The sequence below is a fragment of the Coloeus monedula genome (genome assembly GCF_965178545.1).
Source record: "Coloeus monedula genome assembly, chromosome: 21".
Lineage (NCBI taxonomy): Eukaryota > Metazoa > Chordata > Aves > Passeriformes > Corvidae > Coloeus > Coloeus monedula.
Genome location: NC_138801.1, coordinates 4,765,097 through 4,783,299, shown reverse-complemented (window position 1 = coordinate 4,783,299; position 18,203 = coordinate 4,765,097). Strand labels below are relative to the sequence as shown.

The 18,203-nt window shown below is 46.4% G+C and overlaps 1 protein-coding gene across 2 annotated transcripts in view; it reads left to right on the top strand.

The window, feature by feature from the left end:
* Positions 1-10,363, top strand: part of NUP214 (nucleoporin 214) — a 38,951-nt gene extending 28,588 nt beyond the window's left edge. For both annotated transcript variants that reach the window (XM_082295075.1, XM_082295074.1), the window contains exons 30-36: positions 1,395-1,465; positions 1,967-2,123; positions 3,454-3,603; positions 4,843-5,014; positions 8,409-8,551; positions 9,388-9,412; positions 10,096-10,363. In XM_082295075.1, coding sequence (XP_082151201.1) covers positions 1,395-1,465; positions 1,967-2,123; positions 3,454-3,603; positions 4,843-5,014; positions 8,409-8,551; positions 9,388-9,412; positions 10,096-10,129 — 752 coding nt within the window. In that variant the 3' untranslated portion in view covers positions 10,130-10,363. The remainder of the gene's footprint in view (positions 1-1,394; positions 1,466-1,966; positions 2,124-3,453; positions 3,604-4,842; positions 5,015-8,408; positions 8,552-9,387; positions 9,413-10,095) is intronic.
* The last annotated feature ends 7,840 nt before the right edge of the window (positions 10,364-18,203 follow it).

Below are 18,203 nucleotides of genomic sequence, written 5' to 3'. Positions count from 1 at the left end.
CCCAGTGGCACTGTCTGGCTTGGAGTGTATCACTGGGGAAAGCGGGATGGGATTATTGCCTTTTTTTCCTCTATGGCACCTGATGGTTTTCATTTTTTTGGTTTGGTTTTGTTTTGTTTTAAATTAGTAAGAACAAGAGCTGCAGCACTGGACACCAAAGCAGCTTTTGCTCTGCTTCACTGTTCATCAGCAGGCCTCTGAATGTAGCCTTGTCATCCAATCCTGCCTTTGTTTTATACTTACGAGTCTACCTTGATTTAATTTTGCATTACATATTGTCCTGCCTGTTGCACAGTAACTGGAAGTGTTGTAAATGGTTGCACCAAAGGGGCAGAGCAGCTCTGAGACCATAACCAAGGCAATGAATAAATACAGATGCAACACTTCCTTCAGTGGCCTGCACTGAACACGTGCAACAGTGGCTGTACAGCCAGGTGTAATACCATGTCATCAGATAGGATGGCCAAAAATAATTTAAACCCTCAAAGTGATGGATTTGCAGGGAATAACCTGTTAAATCTGCTGCTGCATTTGGAAACAGCTCAAAATTAAATATGACGGTAACATGAGCATCAGCTACCTGTCCACACAGTTAAATTGGATTCTTGCATGGACCAAACCTCCTTGGTCAGTCCCTTTTTGTTCTCCACATGCTCAGTATATTGTTGAGGTTTTTCCAAAGGTTTCTCTGTACAATCTTCAGAGAGCTCCCAGGGAAAAGTGACAAGTACATAGTAAAAATAGAGAGCATGTATTTCCAAGGAAGAAAAACTAATTAGGTTCGGTTAATTAAAAATTATGGCACTGCAGGCAACTTCTTGCTCATTTTAACTACAGTAGCAGAGAATAGTTAAATTGGGGGAAGTGAACTCTGCTCGAGAAAGGTGTTCCTAATTATAGAAATGCAAGTTTTATTACAAAAGGCACATTTAAGTGAACTGGGAAATGGAAAGGGGAGTTCTTTTTTTAGTCAAAACATTTCATTATCTTTAACAGGAGTCCTCAGGTAACAAAACTCAGATTCTCTTTACACAAGGACAATCAGAATGCTCCAGTGCTTGTGCACGACTTGCAGTATTATTGTAGCCATGTTAACAGGAATCCAATTCTCTTAGTGTTAGCAACAATCCCACAAGTGAAACGGCCTTCTATTGTCTGTTTTTAAGTTGGCTGAAGAGAGAATGAGAATGACTTTCAAATAATCTTCCAATGTCACTTATTATTTGTGTGTTGGCACATGCTTTGTATTTGTCCAGCCTAGATAGGTTTGGTAACATCATTCATATCCCTGTGTTTTGGCATGTCCTTTCCCTGTCCTGGTCTAGTGTCACCTCCCTGAATGTCTTACACTCTAGTAATAGTTCTTGTGGTTAATTTTTCTTTTTTTCTCTTAGGTTTTGGTTCTAGTAACACAGGTTCTGTGTTTGGGCAAGCAGCAAATACTGGAGGCACTGTCTTTGGCCAGGCAAGTATTTATGGCTTTTTGTAGAAACAAAGGGCTGTTACATGTGGGGGACTTGGTCAAGGTTCCCTATTTCTGATATATTTTTAAAAATACAATTTGATGTGTTTAATAAAATGTGTCCCAGTCTGTACTGGAGATATTTGCTGTTGTGGTGAGCACCAAAGCATCATCTGCATGAGTACTCCAGGGGGTATGGAGACACAAACATTTTATCACATGCAAGATAAGATAGATGCAGTAAGTCTCCTGCCTTGATTCCATGCTAAGTGGAAAGTAGGGCAAGTGTAGGGCAAGTCTCAAAGGCATTATTCTGTGCTGTGGACAAGATTTAAGACAGACTTAAATAAAATTTCATGGTGTTCCATTTTGGAAGGTGATTTCTGGCTGGTTTGTCAGCTCCTTCAGACATCCAGAGAAACAGCCCAGGCAGAGCAGCCTTGGGGGGAACACATGCTGCTTTGACTTTGCTTAAATCCTTTTCTTGTCCTTTTTGTGTTCTAGCAGCCATCTTCTTCCAGTGCAGGCTTGTTTGGAGCTGGAAGTGGTGGGAGAGGTGGAGGCTTCTTCAGTGGTTTGGGAGGAAAGCCAAGTCAGGATGCAGCCAATAAGAATCCCTTCAGTTCCTCCAGTGGAGGATTTGGATCTGCAGCTTCCCAGAGTAAGTGAATTGAACAAGAATACAAAATGTGATTTCCATCTGCTTTTGTGATCCCATCTGATTTTCTGCTGCTAATTGTTTTTGAGTAAATTCTGTGTTAATATGAAAGGCTTTGCGGGGGGGGGGGGGGGGGGGGGGGGTAACCCAGAGTATGTGTGATGTGTAATCCAGAATTTTTCTTCTAGGTTTATGGAAAACAAGTAGGGAAGCCATTGAAATAAACAAGCAGATGCAAGAAGAGTGAATAACATCTATATTCTGTAGAGAATTCTTGGCCAAGTCCTTCATTAAAATGGAATACTCTAAATTCTTGTCACTGAGTTTCTGCCTCCAACTTGGTTGGAAGTTAGAAAGCTTTAATCCTCTCTCATTGCCCTAAGACTGTAAAAATTGCTAAGAATCAATATGTGAGGTGTAATAATATGTGAGGTATAGAATTTTTGTTACCCTCTGCCAAAAAACTAATATCATGCAGCACATGCAGCATGCTTCATCAAAATTTGCTGTGACATATGGATAGATAGAAAGCACAAAGAAGGGGAAGCAGTGGCTAAGCATGAAAGTTGGGAAACCAAGGAAAGCTTTAAAATTAGTGCTGCAAGTGGTTAGAAGTAGCACTTCAAGCCTTAAGAGAGAAAATCCATTTATTTTATTACATCTTTAATGATCCATTGGGATTAATGGTTGAGGTCAACCTTGCTAATTTAATAATTTAATGCAGTTCTGGGTTTTGTGATGAAACAAAACAGATGGTTCACCATAGAAAAGCTTTGGTTGTTCTGTGTCCTGCCTCTAGATGCAAAAACTCCCTGTAGGCTTATGAAGGGTGAAAAAATGAGTTATTTCTCAGTAAGGCTGGAAAAGTTTGGCTCCTACTTTAAGGTCCTGTTAGATAATCTTGTGTAGAAATACTGAGCATTGCCAAAACAGCTGAGAATCTTTAATTTGTGGTTTGTGATATTTGTGTTGTCTGGAGACACTGATTGTAGCTGCTGGCATTTCTCACTTGAGGAATTGTCTTTTACTGACTGGGGCACAGGATGCATCTAAACAAATCATCCCTCCTGGTGATTTACTAGATTGCAGCAATAAAGGGTTGCTACTGGTCCATCAGATCCAGAATGGATCTCGGTGGAACTACAAAGCCCCATAGGAATAAGGGAAAACTTGGCTTCTCCCCGTGTTGTTTTCAGTGTGATGTTCAGTGTGTGCTTGGGGGCTGGGGAAAGAAAAGTAATTTTCCTTTCTCCTCCTTCAGCTAATGAAGTGCAGTGTAGAACATTGTCTGCTATGAGTATTGGCTGTTTATAAATATTCTTCATCTCCCCAGATTCTTCGAGCTTATTTGGGAACAGCGGAGCAAAGACTTTTGGATTTGGCAGCTCCTCCTTTGGAGAGCAGAAGCCTACGGGCACTTTCAGCTCTGGTGGTGGAAGTGTGGCCTCCCAAGGCTTTGGGTTCTCCAGTCCAAACAAAGCAGGTACTTTGGGAATCCACCCACTGGGACAACCCACATTGTCTGGGAGATATTTGCTGTTCTGCCACTTAGCTGTCCACAGCCTGGACTCGGTGCATGGACAAGAACTGTCTCTGAACAGTAAATAAAAAATAACTGAATGGAGCTTTAACTGGTGGGTCTAAGGCAGATTATTACTCTCTCTTATGCAGCATCCAGTAAACTACATGCTCAGGTGTTCATTTCAAAAATTCCCATTGCAATTTAAGAGCTGAGAGCTGTGTAATTTAGTTCTGGTCTTATGTTCTGTACAATCGAGAGTACAGAACATGGAACTGAATACATTTTTCCTATTTTAGATACTTCCTTGGAATATTATCTTACAAACTTCACCCTGGGTTTTGTAACCTCTTTTATTCTCATTTCACTACTTAAAAATAGTGGGAAAAGGAAAGTGAAACATGTTAATATTGTAAAAGTGAGTGTTTGCCAAGCAAAGCTTCAGCCCCTGGGATAAATGTTCTTAACTTCCTAGAGATAGAGGTAACAAAATATCTGATCTGTGTTTAAATAATTCAGGCCTAGCATTTATTTTTTTTCCAGACCTTTTGTGTTTACAGCCAAACAGTATCCATTACCTTGGCATGGACTGGAATTTCACCCTGGGTATTAAAATGTGCTGTGATGTCCTATCCTCATCCCTGGTCAAATAAAAGAGCAGGTGAAGGACTTCACGTTCCACAGTGTCAATTAGAAATGGGCCAATAATATCAGCAGACGAACGTAGAATAAAATAATCTGGGTAGAAATCCATTCAGAGCTGCAGGAGGCAGCTAAACCCTGAACAGAAAATGCCAAGAGCAGAGATAAGTTCTTGATTCCCTGCAGGCACTTCCACTGACCTGGCATTTAATCCTTCCATTTTAGTTTCCACCACTTAAACCAGGATTAGATCATCCCCTACCTCCTGAATCTTCGCATCACTGAAGCACCTAAACCCCAAGTTTGCATCTACTCTCTGATCTTAAGAGATGGGGAAGACTTGCCAGTTGTGGTTTTCTTTCATGCATTCAGGCACTTCTTACCCATATCTTTTGCAATAAAACACCCTGCAGACTGGAATTAATCCTATAAATACTTTGGTGTCCATATGATAAGATGAACAGCCCCATTATCTACTTGGAAATCTGCTCTTTGTTTTCTCTCTCTGCGTTATCGTTTATGTGATGTTCTTGTCCCCTTTTTTGCCTCTGTTTTGCTCAGGTGGCTTCGGTGCTGCTCCAGTGTTTGGCAGCCCTCCCACTTTTGGGGGATCCCCTGGGTTTGGAGGGGTGCCAGCATTCGGTTCAGCCCCAACCTTTTCAAGCCCTCTGGGCTCAACGGGAGGCAAAGTGTTCGGCGAGGGGACAGCAGCAGCCAGCGCTGGAGGATTTGGGTAAGCCAGGGAAAAGAACCTTCTTGCATGACAAGATTGTGCTTGGTTACTTCTGCTTTAACATAACGAATATATTCAGTCCTTGATTGGTCAGCTCAAAGTGTCCTTGGTTTGTTTGTTTAAAAGAAAAAAACAATTAAGGTGTTAAACTAAAACTTGTACCCCAAAGGAAGTAATGTGTGGGATCATTTTAATGCTGATACTCTTGTGTTGAACCTTTAGCTTTAGAGATGTCAGCTTGCAACTGTGTGAGGAAATGCAAGGGTATTTTCTCTGTGTGCATTTAATGAGTGCAAACCTAGGACTACAAACTATGCCTAGCAAAGAAAATAACAATATTGTTATTTGTGACTCTGTCCAGACACTTTATCCTCTGGTTACATTTGGGCTAGAGATGCTAATGAGAATTCAGGCTGTTCTCTCACCTGTGGGATGAGGCACTTGTAACAGCCTGTGCTCCCAGAGCACTTCATGTTTATCCCTCACTGATTGTTTTTACCTGTTCCTGTACCCCCTAAGCCTGTGCTTGGCACCAGAGCAGACAGCACATTATTCCTTGCTTTGTTCAGCAAATAAAAAATTCCAAACCTCATCAAGCAGCTTCTGCAGTCGGCAGCAAATGCAGTTCTTCAGCACTGTGCTAGCAGCCAGCAGCAATCCTTCCTGTCCTGCAGTTACAGTCAGACTGCACAGAGCCAATTCAAAAGAGAAAAACTTCAGTGAGGAGAGGAAACCGGACGTCTTCCCAGTCTTGGTGTTTATTTATTTCACAAGTGTTTGTCTCTTTGTCTGGTTTCAGGAGGAGCTGCCTTTGCATAAGGCACAGGGGGACATCCACAAGTGTGACTTGTTAATTCACTGTGTGAGGTGTGGGCAGGTACCCCGGAGCTGGGGGAGGCTTCAGCCAGGTGCTCCTGCTGTCCAGAATGTGCAGCAAATTGAGGAGTCCCTTTGGAAAGGGTGAAAATGCAGGCAGCTTAATTAAATCTCCACAAACAAGGATGTGTTTGTAGGGATGACGTAGCTTAAATCAGCTGGTAGTTTGTTCAGTTCCAACATCCAGCCTTTGTGCTGCAGGATTTTGTACTGAGACTGGATATGCTCTGTGACAACATGGAGAGCTTAAAGATAAAATGGGATTCAGAACAAGCAGCATGTTGATGGAAAAGAGGTCTTGCATAAGCAGTCTGCAGACTCAAGAAAGATAATTCCGTGACTTAACTTGTGGGAAGCTTTGACAATTTTTTCTCTACTAGAAAGGTACAGACTCAGTCTGGTATTTTCAGAGTTCCCTGAGGATGTTGATTTTTAAAACTTTAAAAGAGTGTGCAGAATTCCCAGGCAGCTTTACAAAAATCCAAATCTCACCACAAAATGTTGAGCAATAGTTTAATTCTGCAGTATAATGTAGAATCTGTGCAGGACTTCCTTTCTGCCTTTCTCTTGAAGTGAAACTTTAAAAATCCCAGTTCCAAAGAAACCACTTGCAAGTACATGGTGTTGTATTAGCTCCAAGTTCCTGAGAATATTCTGCTGACTTAAATACTTGTGATTCATACTGCTTCAACTCTGAAAAATCTGCATCACTCAATAAATGACTGGGGTGTAAGAAACCACTACTTCAGAGCCTGCAGTTCCAACTGTTGGTGGGCAAATAATGTTTTGCTTTTATAAACTAACCTCAAGTGCATCTCAATTGTGTTTTGCACAGCAGCTTTAAAAAAGGACTGGAAATCTGGGCAAGATAGGTTGGATTAAATTGTTACTAGGCAATGACTGTATGTCATGTCTTTTATATGTCTCAAAGAAAATCTGTCCATATTAAGCTGTTTCTTACTTACACTGTGTGCAGCCCTTCTGACAGGCCTCTCCTGGTTGCAACCAAAAGGAGCAGTTTGAACCACAAGTTTCCTTGTCACCATTTTCACCTCCTCTTCCTTACACCAGATAGACAGGATTTGTGTGTTGTAGCTTGCTCCTGAGAAGATGGAGCACTCTAAAACCTCTTGTTCTAAACACATCACCCAATCTTGCTTCCTTTTAAAAAGAACTAAAAAACCTGTTCTGCTTTTCCTGAGAAAAGCGCATTTGTGGTTCTGAGCTGGTGCTGCCTGCAAGTACAGGGGTGAGGAGCCAAAGCAGGGCCAGAGATGCAAAGTCACTGAACTGCCCCTGGTATCTACTGCTGTCTGTGGAAGCATTGTGCACACGTGGCAGTGTCTGGGAGAGGAGAGGTGATGTCCTTTACCAGGTGAATTGCTTGTCACACTGCTACAAGGGCTGTCTTTTATCTGGAGAGATAGCTTTTGATGTGGGTTTGTGTTTTGGGTTTTTAAAAGTCTCCTAGATGTGGATGGATGGAGAGGTGGGTTAACGTGCTGTCAGGTTGTATTTTAAGTGAGAAATGACAGGAGCTTGTGTGAGGCACAGCCTTGCAGAGCTGGCACACTGTGACTTGTCCAGCTCTGCTCAGGCTGCTGCTGGGTTTTAGGATTGTTGTTCACTTGCAGAGCTTTAGCAGAGCTTTAGCAGAGCTTGTCATTTGGAAATCTTGTGTCTGCCTTTTTTCCAGTTTAAGTTAAACTTGAAGGTCGTTTTTTGAGAGCATTTCTTAACATTCAGAATGGGGAGAAGTGTAGAGGGGGCACAGAAGCATATTGTATGTCATGGTCTTATTAGTTGTGTCACACTGAGAGCTCTGTGCTGCCTGGTTGGACAGAGTGGGTGGAGAAAGACACATTTCCATATATAAAAGTGTTTCTTATTTCAGTCCCCAAAAGCAATTAGGAAGTGATTAGTTAGAGGTGGTGGGGAGAAGTGCCAGGTAGGTGCAGATCTTCAAGGAAACACTGGAACCTTGTGTGGTTCAAAATGGGCTGGGGAGAGAAAGGAATTGAGAAATTCGCTGATGGTTGCGTGGGCAGTGGGGAAGGTACCCCCTGAAATTTGGGAATCTGGGTTCTGTATCTGGGCCCTGCTTTTTGCTCTGGCTTTGAGCAGCTCACACCAATTCTCTGTTTGCTGCCCTGTTTGTGAAACAAAATGATGCTGTACTTTTGGTGAAAACCACGCACAGAGGTGAATTAAAATGTTCCATTTGATAGCTGGAGTTGGTGTTTCCAAGCACTTGAAAACATACCCTGTGTAAGCATGAACATATTTGCCTTCCTGCCCAGCATGTGTCAAGAATGGGAGCTGAACAGACCTTTCTATGTACAATAGTCTCTCCCAAACCAGGAAATCTCTTTCCAAAATGAACAATTATTCATATCAGCTGATCTCACCTTTTGATGTATCCTCATGTAAGGAGTGCACAGTTATCATGGGTATGGGGACAAACTTCCAGTGTAAGTGAGATGTTTGCAAACTCAGAATTTCTCTTCAAAACCTGCAGGTTTGGTGGTACCAGTAACAACACGGCGTCGTTTGGCACCTTGGCAAACCAAAACACCCCCACGTTTGGCTCCCTGTCCCAGCAGGGCAGCGGCTTTGGCACACAAAGCAGTGGATTCTCAGCTTTTGGGACAGGTGGAGGAGGTAGGAGAGGCTAAAATATAATCACCCTAACAGCCCCCATGTCTCTGGTTTTCCCTGGAAATTGGGTGGGACTCCTCAGCTCCCTTCCAAACATCTGCCTGGTCCTTGGTGGTGCTGTAGGGAAGGCACCGTGTCCAGGAGAACTGAGGTGCAGGGTGGGGTGTAGCACCTTCTCAGCCTTCAGCTCCTAATTCCATCACTGATCTGCTGTGTGCAATGTCAGCACATCACTCTTCTCTGCACACCTCCTCAGATTATTGCTTTTCACCCATTTTTGTGGAGTTGCTCTTTCTCCTCAAAGGCAAATATTGAGAAATAAGGAATATCTCTTCAGTACCATGTGCTTGGGTATCTGTGGTGTAAGTACTCAGTGTCAGAGTAATATGCACTGCAAAATCGAACTGAAACACCAACAGCCAAATGTTTTTCTGCTGCAATTCAGTGAAGCCACAGTGATTTAGCCAGGGCTCAGAGCAGAGCCCGTGCAAGGCCATGTTCCGTGGTGGCTGCCTGACACCAGGGGCCTGCATTAAGCACAAACCACCTCCAGAAAGCAACTCAGAGAGAGAGAGGAACAAACAGGCAGATTGTCTGCAGGGCTGCTAATGAATGACCTGGCTGATGAGCAGTGAAAGCCAAGCTCTCTTAGGAGCCAGGCAAGTCACTTCTCTTCTAGATGGAGATTTGACTTCCATTGTTTGCCCATCGCTTTTTTCCTGGCCTAAGGCAGGAAAGAAGTATTTTTCAATCTGTGCATGGGAGGGGACATTTACTACAAATCCTACGCATTCATTTTCCCCTTTACCAACTATTTTTCTATCTTGCTTTTCTTTCAGGGTTTGGTTTTGGATCACCTAACACGTAAGTACCATTTTGTGTCTTAACTCTTCATTAAAAATAAGAATCGAATCAGAATAAAGAGTGGAATGGTTTGCAAGAACAAACTCTGAAAATAGCATTTAAATACTTGTTCTGATTTCCATTTTGGTGGTACTGCAGAGCTCCAAGTCCAGGCTCTGGATGTGTGCTTTCCAGTGAGGTTTATCTGTCTCTTAAGAGAGAATTTCCACTTGGATCATGCTCCTTCTCCACCTCTCAAGGACATGATGTACATGCTCAAGCTGTGTGTGTGAATCAGGAGTCTGCTCCATTTATCAGGTTGAAACAAGGAATGAAGAAATAAATTGGTACTTTTGTGGCTGAAGTGAGATGATGATTTACAGTTAAAGGTTAATTCTGTCATCTGCTCTGCCTCTGCCTGGCTGGATCCCTTCCAGCAAGTTTCTTAAACTTTGTTTCCCTGTCAAATAGAGAGAGCGTGGATCTCTGCAGATGGCAGGCTCTAGAATAAGCACAATTATATCTAGTCAGTGTGTGTTGCTGCAGGCTCAGGTAAAAGAGGCTGGAAATACTCGTGAGTTCTCATAAAAAGCTTCTGGTACTAGGGAGACTGGAGGTTTGACTGAGAGATCTGCTGAATTAATGCTGCTGGAAGGAGGCTCTAGCACTGATTGCTGTGGTTTTCTTTTTATCTTGCTCCACAGATCTTCCTCTGGATTTAGTGGATGGAGAAGCTAGGAACATCCTGAACTCTTCCTGTAGCTCCTGCATTCATGAGTCACCCACATGATCGATACCCTACCAGCTTTTCTTCTAAATACGAGTTCTCAGACTTTTTTTTTTTTAAGAAAAAGATTTTGCTTATTTTTATGCAATACTTCTTCTCGCTCTATATTAAACTATTTTATCTGGCTTGATGTTTTTTGTGGTGGAAGGGTTTATCTCCCTGCATCAAGAGGAGATGGGTGTATGCTGGGCTTACCAGCTCTGTGCTGGGCTCAGCTTTCTCTTGTCCATCCCTTGCCTACACAAGGGAGGAGCTCCAGTTGGTTGCTGACATAAACCAGCACATTTTTCATTAATAGAATGCCTGATTATCCCAGGCTCTGAAGAAGGGGCTGAGGTTTGCCCTGCTAATTTTAAGTCTAGGCTGGGGCACATGCTTATCTCAGTGAAGCGCTAAAACTGAGTCATGTGTGAGCCAGAGGCTTAGTGGAGAAATAGGAAATTATCTGGGAAGAAGCTGGCAGCGTGCAGAGCACGTTCCCATGGCAGTAACATTCAGCAAAGAGGTGGGAAGTAAAAGCTCTCCTATTTTTACCTTTCTGTAAATCTTACAGAACTCAAAAAATGGAACTCAGGTTCTGGGGAAAACTTCTGGCCCTGGAAGCAGACACGTGACCTCCATCCAGAGGCATTAGTGATTTGCTTTTTTTGGCTTTGGCTTTTGGGTTCTACTGTTGGATACATTTTTTTTTCTGACAGGGATGAGATTGTGCTTTTTCCCTGTAGCTTTTGGCTTTAGTCAATATCATTTGTGAAATTCTTCTGTGTTTATACTCGAACATGCTAAACAAATGTTGTAAAGAATGCCCCAAAGGCGTTCTGGCCAAACACTTTTTCTATTTGATGCAGCTGACCTCCATGAAACCTCCAGATGATGTAATCAGGTTTTGTTGCTCTGTGAATAACACATTTGAAATAGCAGCTCGTGTGTTAGCTGAGTACATGCAGATTGGATGGGCTTTTCTTCTTGGTCCTCTTAGGATGTTTTGAGGAATTCTGCTTTTTCTGTTTTCACCAGAAACATTCTAATGTTTCTTTTTCTCCTTTTTTTTTACTATCACATGATATGACGACAGGTGACATTTTCTGGTTTGGTGGGCATGTGATCATTTTGGGGAGTTGTAAATAACTGATAACTTCTTGTTTTCATATCCATTATAAACTACTTATATTTGTCAACAGTTCCTGAAGAAAGTGCTTTTTTCAAGTCAGCCTAAAAAATGTTTTCCTAACTCCAGTCCTACCTTGTGCCAGGTATCCTTCCTGTCTCTGCACCTGGGAATGATGTCGGACAGGTTTCCTTGAAAAATGAAGAAATGTGGGACATTCAGTGTACAAGGAGGACTTAGTTTTAGCTGTGAAGAGGCTTTGCAAGGCCATGGGCTCCAAGGCTTTTCCATATGCCCTGGATTTCCGGACCCTGGTGTGCATTGGGTCACGTTAGAGGCAGCACTGTTGGGGTTTGGGTTTAACCTCCCAGTCCCTTTGGTGGAAGAGGGAGAGTTCTGGCAATCCAGGGACCACAGCACTGGGACAGAGGAGAGAATACTCCCAAACTGGCTGGTTTGGAGGTGAAGAAAAGCTGAAGATGGATTGAAGTGTGCCCCTCCCAGTGTGTTCTCCTTGACAAGACATTTCTTAAGGCCTAGAGGTGAAACTGCTGTTCTGCTTTCCTTCCTCTTTATAAATAGCAGCTGGCCCAAACCATTGACCTTAAATTCTTTGCATTAATCTCCCCTCACTGTGGCATGTGACACCTCCTCAGAGGCCATATCAGCTGTGCTCCCCCAGATAGCTCAGAAGCCTCTTGCTATGGAGAAGATTGGCTTGGTAAGAATGTGGTGTTGGCACGCTGAGCCATTTAAAGTTCCTCTTTTGGAATGATGGGAGCAGTTGGGGGTGTCCCTGCTCTGCTGCTTGGTACCTCTTTAACTCCTGGCAGGTGAAGTGCCTTTAGAATTATCCCAGACCCAGACTGAACACCCATTTTCTTGCAATGCTTCCCAAATCCTGGCTGAACCAGCCCAACCCCCTGAACTACCTGCCCTTGAGAAACAGGTGCTGCTCCCTGTTTCCATAGTAGCTGCTGGAGGAGCTGAGCAGCGCAGAGAGGCTGATCGTGACCACAAGCCCACAGGAATACGCACAAAACCCAGCAGTGTCGGCTTTGGAAAATCTGCATTTTCATTAGATGACTCAAGGACTTGGCAAGTGCGTGTGGCAGTGGCTTGGTGGCTGCCAGAAGCTGTCACGGGCTGTGTCACCTGTGCTAAGTGGCCTCTGATCGTGAGGCCTCTGTCCAGTGCTCTGTGGGTGGACATCCACCAAAGAGTAAAGCTGCTAATGCAGAAACCCCCAGTCTTGGCAGTGCTGGGGAAGAATTCAAGGAGTAACCAGGCTTGGAGTCTCACTCAGTGGTTTGTCCGTGCTGGCTCATCCTTGGATGACCAACAGCCCTCACTCCACTGTTCTGGAGGAGCCTTGCCTGTGCTGAGGTGGCTGTGCCTCTTTTTTCCTGCTGTTTCAGTATGAGCAGAAATCTTCCAAGGCTTTTATCAAAGGCAAGGTCTTAATTATTTCTAATGAAAGCACACATACTTTCCCCTCCCCTGAGACCACGCTGTGGCCTCAAGGCAGCGGGAAGCCGAGTGCTGGCAGGGCTCTGCTATGGCAGAGCACTAGGGATGGTGTCACTGGTGGGCAGAGGGGAGCCTCAGGCACAGAGAGGATCTCCCCAAACCTGTGGGGAGACCAAAACAGGGATTTCTGCTTCCTTGAAGGCTAAAAGAGCAACAAAGAAAAGAACTTTTTCTGGGGAGAAAAAAAAAAAAGGCAGAACCATAGCTTTGTCACAGAGGCAGAAAAAAAAATTACTTAAATTTCATGTTTGAAAGGTTTTTGCTGTATAATGCTTGGTATTTAAAAATATGGTCTTGGCTGTATCCCTCTGTCTGGTTCTGTGTCCTGGGAAGGGAAGGACATCATTCCTTTAACCCTTCTGTGCCACAATGTGGAGGCGACCAGAGGACAAATGCCGGTGGCATCCTGCTGCTGTCGAGCTGGGACGGGATGGCAGGGCTGGAGTTCATCCTGTGCTGCTGGGTTATATCCCTTGGCTTGCCTGTCCCTCGTGGCCACCTTCCTGCCAGGGGCAGGGCTGACGTGTCCCTGGCCAAACTCCTGGCGATGCTCTGTGGGGGAAACCAGACCATGCTCCTGACACGACCGTCCTGCGCAGGAAGGGCTGCTCAGCCCCGACCGGGAGCTGCCGTGGTGTGCTCAGGTGTGGGAGGGATGAATCTCAGGGATGAGTAGGATCCCTGTGAGAGATGGAGGTTGGAAAAGTGGTGTGGAACATTCCCTTGCTCCAGATGCTGGGAGCAGGGAGCAAGGCTGTGGAAAGGTGAAGGCAGGTGGTGGCACTGCCTCTCCTGCCACCCCTTTGGCCAGGAATCGGGGCACTGGTCTCTGTCCCTGGCAGCATTGTGGAGCAGAGCTCCCTTCTCCCCTCAGCCATGTATGTGTCCAGGCTTGGAGGCTGAAGTGACATTTTATTTATCCCTTCTTAGTTTTCATGTGTCCCTCGTGCATTGCTTCCAGCATTGCTTACAAGGGAAAATAATCCTGCATGAGGCTTTGGCATGAGCGAGTCTGGGAGTGCCAGGGAAGGTTTTGTTCCTAGATAAATGTCGTGTGGAGCCCCAGGGGCTGGGGAGAGGTGGCTGTGGTTCACAGGGATGAGCAGCCCTCAGTCAGCAGTGAGTCCATCCCTGTCCTCCCTCTTGCAGCCACAAGGCTCTGGGCACTTGCAGCCATGGAGAGCAGGCACTCAGTGCTCTGGTTTAGTTGACACGGGAGTGTTGAATCAAAGGTTGGATTCTGTGACCTTGGAGGTCTTTTCCAACCTTTGTGACCCCATGACTCTTCCTCTCCCAGGGATGAGCTTGGATGTGTCGATACATCTTCCAGCTCTGCACACCTCCTGTGTCTGTGGGCTCAACTCCCCAGGGGCTCTGTGGTCACGCTCAGCACATTCCTCACCTCACCCCATCCCCACCTCCTTTTCCTGCAGCTCCCAGGAGGTCACAAAGCTCCTTCTCTGCCAACGTGTGTCTGTCCCTGCTGCAGAGCCAGGACTTCCCCTGCCTGCCCTTATCTCATGCAGGCTCTGTGCTGCCAGTGCCTGTTTCAGGACTTGTGTGTTCCCTGCACAGGAGATAAGCCCAAGTGCTGGGGCTCCACTCCTGCTGCTCCAGCCTGGGCTGCAGTCCTGCCTCCTCACGGACCCATCCCAGCATGGACAGGAGCAGTGAACCCCCCTGCACCACCCTCTCTCAGAGCAGGGTGCTGCAGTCGCTCTCGCTCAGGGCTCCTCATAGAACCTCTCTTCGGGTGAGAGGGAAATGTGGGACAACCCCAAAGTTATGAATCATGGTTGAGTCAGACCTGACTCTCCAGTGCTGCTCTCCCATGTTTGGGTTCTTCATAGAATCATGGGATGGTTTGGGGGGGAAGGGACCTTAAAGCCCATCTCATTCCACCCCCTGCCACGCAGGGACACCTTCCACTGTCCCAGGTGGCTCCAAGCCCCGTCCAACCTGGCCTTGGACACTTCCAGGGATGGGGCAGCCACAGCTTCTCTGGGCACCCTGTGCCAGGGCCTCACCACCCCCCCAGGAAATCCTTTTTGCCAGGACTCTGTAACCAAAAGCTTTGTGGAGACCAATTTACAAAAGTTACTAAAGGCAGCCCCAGGAATCTCAATGCAGGTTGTTTGAGGAGCTCTGTTATAAAATCAGGTGTCAGCTCATGACACTGTATTTTTATTTTATTTTTAATAGGTGCTTCAAGGTTCTTCAGGGCATTGCTAAAAATGTTTTGCTTTAAAACTTGAAAACATGAAGGAATGAAAGGAGTATTGCAGCTGCTGCGCATGAACAGCTTAAGGAGATGTGAGAGAAGAAATAGGGAACAAAACCTGATTTGCATCAGCAGAGGAAAGTCCCTGCAGAGTTTCAAGCAGGAACTGTGGAGGTCAGAGGGTTTCTTCAAATTAAGGAACTGTTGCCTCAGTCTGCTTAGAACTGAGGTTAGAAAATTACAAAGCCAAGGGACAAAACTTGTAGAAAGGTGAAGTTTGAGATGTGCTGCAGTCAAGGATTGGTGTTACCTGAAGCACCAGAACGGGGCTCCAGCAGCCCATGACCTTCCCTCTGTCCTTCTCATCCCTTGCAGGGGCTTTCCCAGTGTCCCTGTGCAGAGAGAAGTGACCGGGTGCTTTCGGCTTTTTCAGGATCTCACCAAAGCAGCTGTGAGTTGGCTGGTGTCCCCTCGCCACCCCTCCCTCCCTCCCTCCCTCCAAAACTGGGGCATCCAAATTTAACCTGCTATCAACAGATGAGGCTGGAGTGTTTCCACTGTGGAAAGGAATCCCACTCAGAATCTGTCCTCTCCCCTGCTCAGGCTCCATCCCTGCACATTCCTTGTCTCGAGCCGGGAGTTTCCTTCCTCCTCTTCCCCTCCTGCACTTGGGTGTGTGTCACTGCCACAGCACTGGTACCACAGCAGACGGAGCAGGTCTTTGCTCTGGTGCTTTTTGGAGAAGCTTTGATGCTGCTTTGCCGGCTGGATCGGAGAGCAGCAGAACTTCTGAAAGAGCAAAAAAATGTCAAAAGGAGAAACCTGTGTCTTGCTTGGGCACAGCCGGTGGGGATGGGAGCCTGCAGTGGGGTCGGGCTGTGGCAGGAGGAGCTGGAGCACAGAGCTGGAAGGTGCCAGTGGGGCCCTGTGGATTTAAGGGATCAGCACTGGAGCTGTGCTGGCCGCTTGGCCAGGCACCCCCCGCTCTCCAGAACTCATGTCAGCACTTTTCTTTACTGGAAAGCAAACAAAACCTAAACGTGAAAATTTTCGGGGGCGGGCAGTGAATAATGGAATGAATACAGGTGGTGTTTGAAAACCAGTCAGGGACTACAGCAGCTTTCACGCTCTCCTCTGCCCAGGGCTCTGCGCTGCTGCCGCTCTCCAGATGTGGTATTTTCAGCGAACATCTGACCCGGCTTTTGCTAAATAAGCAAACGGCGTCAGGAAACCAAAATGTGCGGAAGCTGAGCCGCCGACCGGCCCGGCTCCGGCCGCCCGAGATGCGCAGCAGCCTGGGGATGAAAAGTGCAGGATGTTGGTGGTGTTTTTACCATAAACCTCCAGGGTCTGTCTGCTGCAGCCTAAGAGCTGACACGGAGGGAGAACTGGTGGTAAATAGGGTGCTTGCTTATCGCTGCCTCGAAACGCGAGCGCAGAGCCATTTGTTTAAAAACAGCCACCGCCCAAACGACTCCAAGCAGACGCGTTTGAAAATTTCACTTTATTTCTCTGTCTGTTATAAAAGCAGGGTTTTGTTTTTTACATCTCTGTAAGTGTCCAGACTCGGTACATCTTGGTTTTGTTTTCACAGTATCTCTGCAAGACCAAGGACGATTCTTATTGCTGCGCCGGGAGCCAGGGCAGGAGGGACGGCGGTGCCCTCGCCTTCCCCCCGGGCTGGACCCCGCCTGGCGCCGGCTCGGCAGGTCTCTACCCCTCCCCAGGGCTGCTGAGGGTCTGCACTGGCTCCCCGAGGGGCTGCCCCTCTCTTCCCACGCTCATCTCGGTGTCAAGGGTAGGGAAGGAGAGCCACGAGGTCCGCGGCCCGCTCGGTGCCTTGGCTGTGCTCGGCAGCCCCTGCCCGGCCCTGGGTGCAGGTGAGGCTCTGGGCCAGGGCTGCTTCCCACCCTGGGCCACGACAGGGCTTTGACGGGGATGGCCAGGCTGCACTCTGAGCCCCTGTGGGGATCCGGGTCTATAAAGAGCTGAGAGCATCGCTGATGGGAAGGGCGAGGCAGAGACACGCTCACGCTCATCCGTGTATCCCGTGTCGGTGCCCCAACACCTTCCCAGCGTATCCTTTGTGTATTCCTGGTTCTGCAAAAAGCTGCCGGAGAAGCTTGATTTACCTCTGCTCATTTACCACTCTGCCCTGCGTCCCCAGACATTTAAGTCCCCACTGGGACCCTGTCAATCCCTGTTCTAACCACGTGGCCAGTAACCAGCCGTAGCAACAGTGGTGTCTAGAGCCCCTGTTACTTCCAGCCATCCTTCCTGTTATAGACAATCTGTCCCCATCAGTTTTGTAATGAAGCAGCATTGGAAAAACATCACTTTCAATCGCAACGCATGAAATCTCAAAAGAGGCAGCATCACTTTCTATGCCGTGTCTGGTGATGCAAATGGAGGTGAAGGGGCACATTTCGACCTAGGCACGGGATAAAGGCATTCTTTGGGAAGGGAGGAGTCCATGCAAAGCCGACCCCAACATGAAATTTGAATTTTTGTATTTACTGCTTAGCTGGGTCCGTTCAGTGCAACAGGACAAATTAGCCAGGAGGTTACTATCAAATTGCATGGATGTATCCAGTCCACCAGGTAGAGGGAATAGGAGGAACCAGATTTACTTAATGCACTGGGAGACTAAGTCCAACACAAAGCTAAGTGGAAAAGGACGTAGGTGTTCCCTGAATGTGGTTTTTGGTGACTGAGAAGAAATCTTTCCTTGGAATTCCTTCGTGCAGCTAATTAAGACAACTGGGTCCGATTCCTTTGACCCATGCTGACATCAGTGAGAACTGTAAGTACTCAGCACCTGGAGACAAAGTGAATACCAGACACAAATCCCCCTTCTGCTCCCACCCATGGGACTCAGCAGCAGCCGAGATGCGTGAGAGCATGATCAGCTATTCACCCACAGCTCACCATTTGTCCTCTTCTGCATGTATTGCCTCGGAGAAAATACAGACAAGTCCCAAAGGGCTGTGCCAGTAGAGCTATAGTTGGATCTGAATCCAGATAAGAAAACAGAGTTTAACATAGAGAGTGACTGTGCAAGTCCAAGTCTCCCTAGCTTCATCCTTTATAGTCCCAAAGCCGAGATTTAGGCACCCTTTGGCTCGTGGATTTGGGTTTGATCCAGTCCAGTCATTTGCAAGCTGGA